Below are 8,459 nucleotides of genomic sequence, written 5' to 3'. Positions count from 1 at the left end.
TGGGTCGATGTCATACTGAGTCTCATCCTTGTCCTCCGGAGGCTCCACTTCCACTCCCCAGGGAATCTTTTCTTTGCCATCCAAGGACCTGAAATGATTATCAAGCAGTCCTCATTTATCTTATCGCAGTCTGCATTTCCACCACCTAAGAGATTATTCACTTGCAATTTAATATAACAAAATGACACCTTACATAATGGTATCCTGGAACGCTTCATCTGGAAGTTTATTCTAAGAAAAGAGCATATATATTAAGTGACACTGACCAGTTATAAGTTAGTGACCAAACATGATCATTTATACTATAATTGTAAGGTGTAGAGTTTACAGTGTAATACGCCTACATACCCAGGGTTTATATGGCTTTGCTGTGATGCCACACATCAGAGAAACACAGACTATTAGAGAGAACCTACAAGTGAAATGAATCAGGATTAATGTCCAGTTTCAAGACGTCACAACGCAGTCCCTTTCCCAGTCAAGGCAGGAAACCATACAATCAATGCGTAATCAGGCATAATAACCAGGTTAACAGCTGCTGCAATCACAGTCAGAAACCCTCTGTAGTTGTCTTACCTGAACATGGTGTCTCTTTTTGCTGTCAGCTCAATGTCTGGGGTCTGAATAAAAAGAAAATTTCCCTTCAGTTCATCTGCTGTGGAAACGGACCACAGTCACACCAATAAACTAGTTAGATTTTTCTGACCTTTGTACCTTGTGAATACAGGAAGTCAGCTTTAAGTAACTCATCATTCCTTTATCTAGTCTGTAGTGCCACCAGCTACAGTCAGATTTTAAGTCTAATAAAGGTTAGTGTGTTGTACTGTATATACAATTATTCAGAATAATTCTGTTTATCCGTGCACTTGCTTTAACTGAGTTTTGTCTACGTTTACATATTTTATCATCTTTTATTATATTTCAGTGTGTCTAAGACCTTGACTGGATACCTGCTAAACACCAGCATGTTAATAAAGTCACTCAAAGGCCGCAAAGTAAGCACAGCCTCAAAGAGTTGCTAGAATAGTTGTAGACCTTTAGTCTTGTTTACACATACTCAGGTCTCCTTTCAAAATGAGGTCTCAGTCTCAGTTGGACTTAACCTGAATATATAAAGGTTATAATAATAATATAGCTGTAACCTTTTTCACTTTTTCAGGAACTGTGAACTAACTGAGTGTCAGTGTAGATGACACAGCAGCATTATACAGCCTCTGCTTTAATGTAACTGAGATCCAGTGATTTTATTAATATGTTAACTGGTCAATAAGTTAGTCAGCAGAAAGGTCAGTGCATATATTATATTATTCAGAGATGTGTCAATATTTGGCTTTTTTTCACAGATGCCAACAGACTCCATCCTCTGTTTAAAACAACTAATTACCCATCACATGCAGAGGACACACTGGAGGCAGATGATCAGTCTGTGACCTTAGGGTCTGGCACCACACTTACTGAAGCAACTGCTGAATGTGTTCTCTCTAATCTATGTTCATGCCTAGATCATACTGTAAAACAGCCTTGTATAAATAAATAGTTTAAATTATAACTTTTTCTGATATTCAGCCAAAACAGCAAATCTTTTACTGTGATACTATGTGTAAGTTAACATACACTGACATAAACTAACTTAGTTAATATACCTAGTATAAAATGTACAGGCCCCCAGGAATATGATTTCATTTCACCTTAGCAAATCAGTGTCTGGCCGTTCCTCCTGCAACTAACTACTGCTGTCATAGCAGCTGCGAGAACTCTTCACTACACCTGTTTTGCTGTTCATATGACAGTAGGTGAATCATTAAGTTAACAAATATATCAATAATGTCTCATGTCAACAGGATTCAACCAATGCACAGAAACACACATGCACATTTGCTTTGATCTCTCTGGATTTTACACTGACCTACATTAATCTCCTGGAGACTCATCCTAACCACTGCCTAACCCTAACCTCACCCTAACCTTAAATCAAGGTGTCATCCTAAAATTCAGTGATTTACACAGTGTAAAGAGGTTCGAGTCCCCACAGTGTCAGTAATAGCAGACACATACACTGTACAGTAGAACCGGAGCAGACAGACATGCGACACACTTCCTGCCCTGTTAAAGGGATGGCTCCACCATGTCTGCTGATTATCTGCCCTCTCTATCAGATCCATATGTACAAGTCCAGTGCTACCCCTCGACTAGCCCCACTCTCACGTCACTGAGTGGTCGGTCTACAGTCTTGCACACAAAGAGTCTGGAAAGGCTGTCTGTGAACTAATGACAGCAAAACTCTACTGGTTCATTCTGTTTTTAGCACTGTATTAATACTAAACACCTTTATAGGAATAATTTGGCTTTTGCTTTCTTGATAAGAGTTTGATGTACTAGTCTCCTGTTTGTATGTTAACTATGAAGCTTTAGGCAGCAGCGTGGAATAAAGACTGAAGAAAAATTGGGGGGGGCAGCTAGTCTGGCCCTGTGTGAAGGTGGCCTCCATAAAACTGCTAATTGTTTTTACCCTTTGGCTTTAGTGCAGATTAAATAAATGGGAAATAATATATTAATTAGTCAGATTGACAGACTGAGCTCATTACCTTTGAATAAAGCCAGTCACTTCTTTTTCTCTGGCAATTACAGTCTGTATGATACATGAAGCCAACCATCTTTAACATACAGATAATGAGAGAAATAAAGAAAAAGAACTCAGCAAGGAAGCATCCATCCATCCATCCATCCAGTTGACATTAGGCAAGAGGCGGGGTACACCCTGGACAGGTCGCCAGTCTAACACAGGGCTCCAGCAAGGAAGCGAAGTTCCCAATATGTCAATCTCTTTAAACAAGTTTGTCTTTATAAAACTAATCATAAAAATAATGCCAGATTCATATTGGTCACAAACTGCCAGTTAAACTGACAAGAAGACAGGAGATGTGAGCTATTATGGAAATGCCCCGTCAGTCTCTCAGAAACCACAACCTTGGAAGAAGTCAACCCGCAGCTCGGAGCCTTGACAGTGAGGTTTGATGGATAAAGTGTGCTGAAGCTTTCACCAATTCACCCCCTGTGTTCTGCACACATCAGTGAAACAACTTTCATGTGAGGCCCAGTAACTACCAGCACAGAATAACCACAGGTCTCTGCTCCCTAAACTTCTGATTGTCCCACAGGCTTACAGGAAAACATACTCGTCTGCGGTTTAACCAGCCTCTGGCTGGCAGAACGCTGTGACTCAGGAAATGAGTTGGTCTCCATTGGACTGAATTGAATCTCACTCCATCAAATTGATGAAGTGCTGGAAAGTTTAAAAGCAATACTAGTAGAAAAGTTGGTGCTTTTTTAGAGCAACACTCGTTCATTCAAAGACTATTTGTAACATGTCCATCTTTAATATCAAAACTTTTTAAAGGATTATTTTACCAGAGCAATTAGCTTATATGCATAGCAGCTTGTTGTTTTTACACTTATTTTTGCATACATTAAAGAAATGCAACGTGGACAGAGCCAGACTAGTTCTTTCTGTGTGTCTCCGGTTTGATTCTAAGCTAACTGGTTGCTGGCATAGCATAGATTTCACTAAACAAATATGGAATATCTGATCTAATTTTTGACATGAACTGTAAAAACGATGGACAGGTTAAGAGCTCCCTGAAGTGAAGGCACTGTGACTCGATCACCCCCTGGAGGCTGGTTGAAGTTACAGGTCATAAATCCCACCTCCTCCATGTTAGCAGAAGGGACACGAGCCACACTAAAAACTCAAAGTACAAATCAAATACATTTTTCCCAGAGGCCATATCTGTGGCTTTTGGCAGATATTATCATGCTGATGTGTGTACAAGTGGCCACTTTGTATTGACATATGGTCCACGTGTCACTACTGTTTTGTAGTTACCTTTCTTTGGAGGTGAAGCAGTTTATGTAACGTAATTATCAAGCCTGGAGGCAAAACAAGAAGCGTCTCTTCTTTCAAACTATAGCCACAGGTGATGTGATGATAATTGAATCGTTATACGTGGTGTGTACACACTGTGCTCTCACACCTCTAGAAGCCATCAGAGGTTTGGTTTGAGCTGCCAAGTACCTGAGATGCAAGTATGTTTTCCTCTTTCCATCAAACTACATATTTCCTGCTATTGAGTGCGATGCGTGAACATGTACGTATCATGTGCTTTTTAGAAAATGTAAGAGCAACAGGAAAAACTAGAACAAGTCAACAAGTACTGATTGCTGGCAATAAACTGAAGCGCACACACATACAGACACAAAAGGTTATTGCACAAAATGCAAGGAGAGAGCCAAGAATAAATTGCCTGTCTGTAACTATTTAAACGCAGCATTAAGCCATGATTTATGCACATAATTCCGGGTTAGAAAACATGCACCAAATGTTATGGCTTGCAGCAGCTGATGAGGAAAGCCAATAAAATGAATATTGCACTAAATTACCATTTTTACATGTACAGTCTTGGCTTCATTTTGTACTTGCTTCTGCTACACAATTGTTGCATGAAGTGTTTGGGTGTGTACGAGCACGAATGTGCATACGTATATAGTTTGCAGTATCGCATATTTACACAGATGCACAACGCATAGTCATATACACTAGATTAATATAACACTGCCACTGATGACAGCACTTTATTCAAACTGTAACTTCAGTACAGGATCTGAAGTTGGCTGGCTCTGCCCGAAACCCAATAACAGCTTGTTACTGCTAAGACTGTGAGGAATGCAGCCATCATGTTTCAACTTGACTTACAGTGGCATCTTTATCAAGAGTTTTCTACTGGTAAAGAAACAAATAGTATATTTAACAGGCGGCAATCGGCTGGAGACATCAGGCTCCACATTTAAACTGTATCTCTCTTTGAACTGTGATAATGAACATATTGTATGCTTAGGATGAAAACAGGAAAGTCACTCCTTCATACTAAAACAATCATCAGCACAAAAACCTCATCTCCATCATTACTATCAGTAAATCCCATAAAGGTTGTCCCAGAGCACAGGCCTGTATTTGAGGCTAACCGCTTCTCCGTCTTTATTCAGTCTTCCGTCATATCCCCCCACACTCACAATATTTTGGAAAGCTGGGGTTTTCTAAATAACTAAAATTAAGTCAATGATGTAGAATTGACTTAATTGATGCTTCACCAACACTCATTAAACACACATTAGACATCTCATGGTGGAGTTTAACTGCATAAATTACAGGGCTGAGGGAAGGACTGCCATGGAAGAGCAGGGAAGAACATGAAAAGTAGTGATGGCAGTCTGGTGAAGAGAGAGCTGTCAGACTTAGGAAGAAAGAATTAGGGAACCATCTGTTCAACAGTCACACAACAGCCACTTCTGCTTTCAACACAGCCTTTAACACGTTTTAATTGTAATGCTTAATAAAATGTCTCCTCAATATATAGCTGGCATTTTATGGGGGTAAAATGAGGGGACTGAGGCAGAGGAGGGGAGATGGACCAGGAGTCAGACAGAAAGAGGAAATTTCCTCTTTCTGTCTGACTCCATTGTTAATATAAATCTTGATTGTAGCTGCTTTAAATTTTAAATAAACAGAACTAAACAATGTAATACAAAGATATTCAGCTTTTATTAACATTTGAGCGTAGTGGTGAGTCATGTCAGAAAGGAAAAAGGCCTTGAGGGTAAAGTACATTAAAAGAACGAGAATCAACTTCAGCCTCCTCCCTTGCTCTGCTGCCCCATCTCCTCCCTCCTGCTCCAGTCACTGAATGCCTCCTCAGTGGGGTCCACTGCAGCCCTGGCTGCCAGCTGGAGTACCTCTAACCTTTAACCTTTGACCCTCCACACCACAGAATTCTTCACAGAGCCTTCAGCTCAATACACTTAGTACAGAGCACATCCTCAGAAACATCGTCATGATAACAGAGAGGCGCAGTGAAGGTGTTAACAGTAAGTACAGTTGTTACACATGTTCTTTACACTGCCTTCTGTTTTCCCTTCCCTCATTATACACAACACACTGTATAGACTGTGTAAGATCACAGAAATCTTCACACTGTGTGTCACGCTCTGAATTTGTACGTTTCAGTTAGCGTGTCACCATCCCATCTGTCTTGATGCTCCATGGTTAAAGAGAGGATCCTGCTGTTCCTTGATGGAAAGCTGCCCGCTACAGAGAGATTCGGTTACTAGAGCGTCGCGCTTTCATCGTTATTAAAGAAATGTGCCCGCACTGTGCTGTTATGTCGGCAGATGAAACTTCATCTGCTGTCCGCTTTTAGTTGTTTATTTAATATAATTAAAAACTCCAATCTTTTGAAGTTAATACTCCTTTATCATAAGACATAAAAAGCTCAGACTATGAGATTATGTAGAGATTAATGAAAGTGTTAATTGTTCCTCAGTGGTTCTGATTTATACCTCTTTTTTGTCAATCTTATAATTAGTAGTAGTTTCTTTGTTACACAGCCAAAGTATAAATACAGGCTCCCTGGTGACAAAGAATGTCAAATTCACTTCAAATGATTACTTAATCTTTGGCCTTCATCATTTATCCACAGCTAATTGGAGCAGGGCTATTCTCGTTAGCAGGGTTGCCTTTACAACTATGCGGTTTCTCAATTTAGAGGGGCCAATTTGTCAAAAAACTTTTATTTCCCCCCAAACTCTGAGCATCTGATTTAAGTTTCCAGCATCTTACAATTGAAAATCTGCAGTAGAAGGAAACTTCCCAATGTAAACTTACTGTTGTAAAGTTTTCCTAACTACATCTTAAATTTAACATTTATTTGAAAACACAATACATACAATGTCTCAGTCATCTTATAACATGCCTCCTTTTATCAAGCAGCGTTACTTGCAATATTTAGTGACTACTGACAGTGACTACTTGCCCCTGTGTATAATTCAGATAAATTTTTAACCACATCACAATGACAAATTATAATCGGATTTAAGGAATCCTGTTACATTATCCATCATTCATTATCCATAGCTGCTATAACAACCTCCACTCATGTCAGATTGCGAAGTTGCTCATTACACATCAGTCAATGCCATGTGAACTGCCCTCAGCCACAGTCGGAGGATGTGAGTCAGACCTCACCAGCAGACTTTCATTTGTAGATGATGACTGTTCCTAGATATCTATCTCTGTAGTTTGTTGCCACCGTGCACCATGCTCCCTGACCCTGCTTGTTCCCACACTGTGCCCTGTGGAAAGTCTGGCTCCAACCTTTTCATTACATAATTATATACCTGCAGAATGTACGCATACAACAGCACTGTGGAAAGTCTGGCTCCAACCTTTTCAATACATAATTATATACCTGCAGAATGCACGCAAACAACAGCACAGAAAAGAGACACAGCATGAAAAAGAAATGAGTCACCATCACTGATACGTGATAACCTGCTGCCACTTTCTCACTGCTGTATTCAATTTAAGTTAAAGGGAAGCACTGTTTTGCTTTGTTTTTTTGTAATTTAAGATCTATTTTACCAGGAAAACCTCACTGATATTAAAAAGTCTCTTTTGCATGAATGTCCTGGCCCAGACAGGCAGCAACAAATCCTGTTGGCAGCAAAATTGCTTTTTACAAATTCACTGCCTAGTGGTGTTTTGCCAAACTAAACTAAACTAACAACAATAATGATCATGATCCTAATTTCCTCTGAAACCAACCAGCTTGGCATCAGTGTTACACTGTTATCTTAACATTATTGCTGTTGGACAAGTTTATATATTAGACAGACACATAGTGTGCAGTCAAACTGTTCAGACATAGACAGGGAGTGATGTGCTGCTGTGATATTATACGGTTGTTCACTGTGATCTAGATGTTTCTAAATATAAGAACAAAATGACAGACGTTAAACTAATATATGTACTTTTTGTAATTGTGCAAGTTTTAGTTCCTCATTAATGTCCATGGTGCTTCTTTGATTCAAATTTTATTCAAACAAGATGCACAGAGCAGAGTTAAAGACATGTTATAACTTTGTTTGGCAGATTTTATCAGTTCAGTAATAGAACAGCACTTCTGTGCTCAATATTTTTACCACAACATTAAACAGTTCAACAGCTCATGAAATAAAAGCTGCTTGGCACCATATTGCAGGCTGTATGTAGTCTTCTATGCATTTCAACCACGGATGGATTCCCGACAAGGCATAGGCGCAGGGGCCCAAGGAATCAAGGGGCCCCTGGATCAGAGCGTCTGTATTCAGTGACAACAGTGTTTGTTGGAAAGTCAAGCAACAACAAATAGATGCAACACAGCCATAAAGAGATGCAAAATGAGCACTAGGACAAGCAAAACAACATAATAGGAAAACCAAGTAAAAACAGACAAAAGTGACTACAAAGAGAAACAAGAACAAAGAGATGCTAAATGGCCACAATTAAATATAAATGGGAAAATGATTAAAACGAGACACAAAGACCACAGAGATCTAAAATGATTAAAAAGAGGCACAAAACACTCTTT

At 39.5% G+C, this 8,459-nt stretch overlaps 1 protein-coding gene across 1 annotated transcript in view; it reads right to left on the bottom strand.

Moving 5' to 3' along the window:
• Positions 1 to 8,459, bottom strand: part of LOC109961194 (uncharacterized) — a 24,373-nt gene that overhangs the window by 1,008 nt on the left and 14,906 nt on the right. The window contains exons 2-5 of the mRNA XM_020601866.1: positions 577 to 620; positions 349 to 412; positions 194 to 231; positions 1 to 88 (exon numbers count right to left, since the gene is read on the bottom strand). Of these exons, the coding sequence (XP_020457522.1) occupies positions 1 to 88; positions 194 to 231; positions 349 to 412; positions 577 to 584 (198 nt within the window). The 5' untranslated portion in view covers positions 585 to 620. The remainder of the gene's footprint in view (positions 89 to 193; positions 232 to 348; positions 413 to 576; positions 621 to 8,459) is intronic.

The sequence above is a fragment of the Monopterus albus genome, unplaced genomic scaffold (assembly GCF_001952655.1).
Source record: "Monopterus albus unplaced genomic scaffold, M_albus_1.0 scaffold52.1, whole genome shotgun sequence".
In the NCBI taxonomy this organism is placed as follows: Eukaryota; Metazoa; Chordata; class Actinopteri; order Synbranchiformes; family Synbranchidae; genus Monopterus; species Monopterus albus.
The sequence above is the reverse complement of the archived record's forward strand: the minus strand, read 5'-3'. Positions and strand labels throughout refer to the sequence as shown.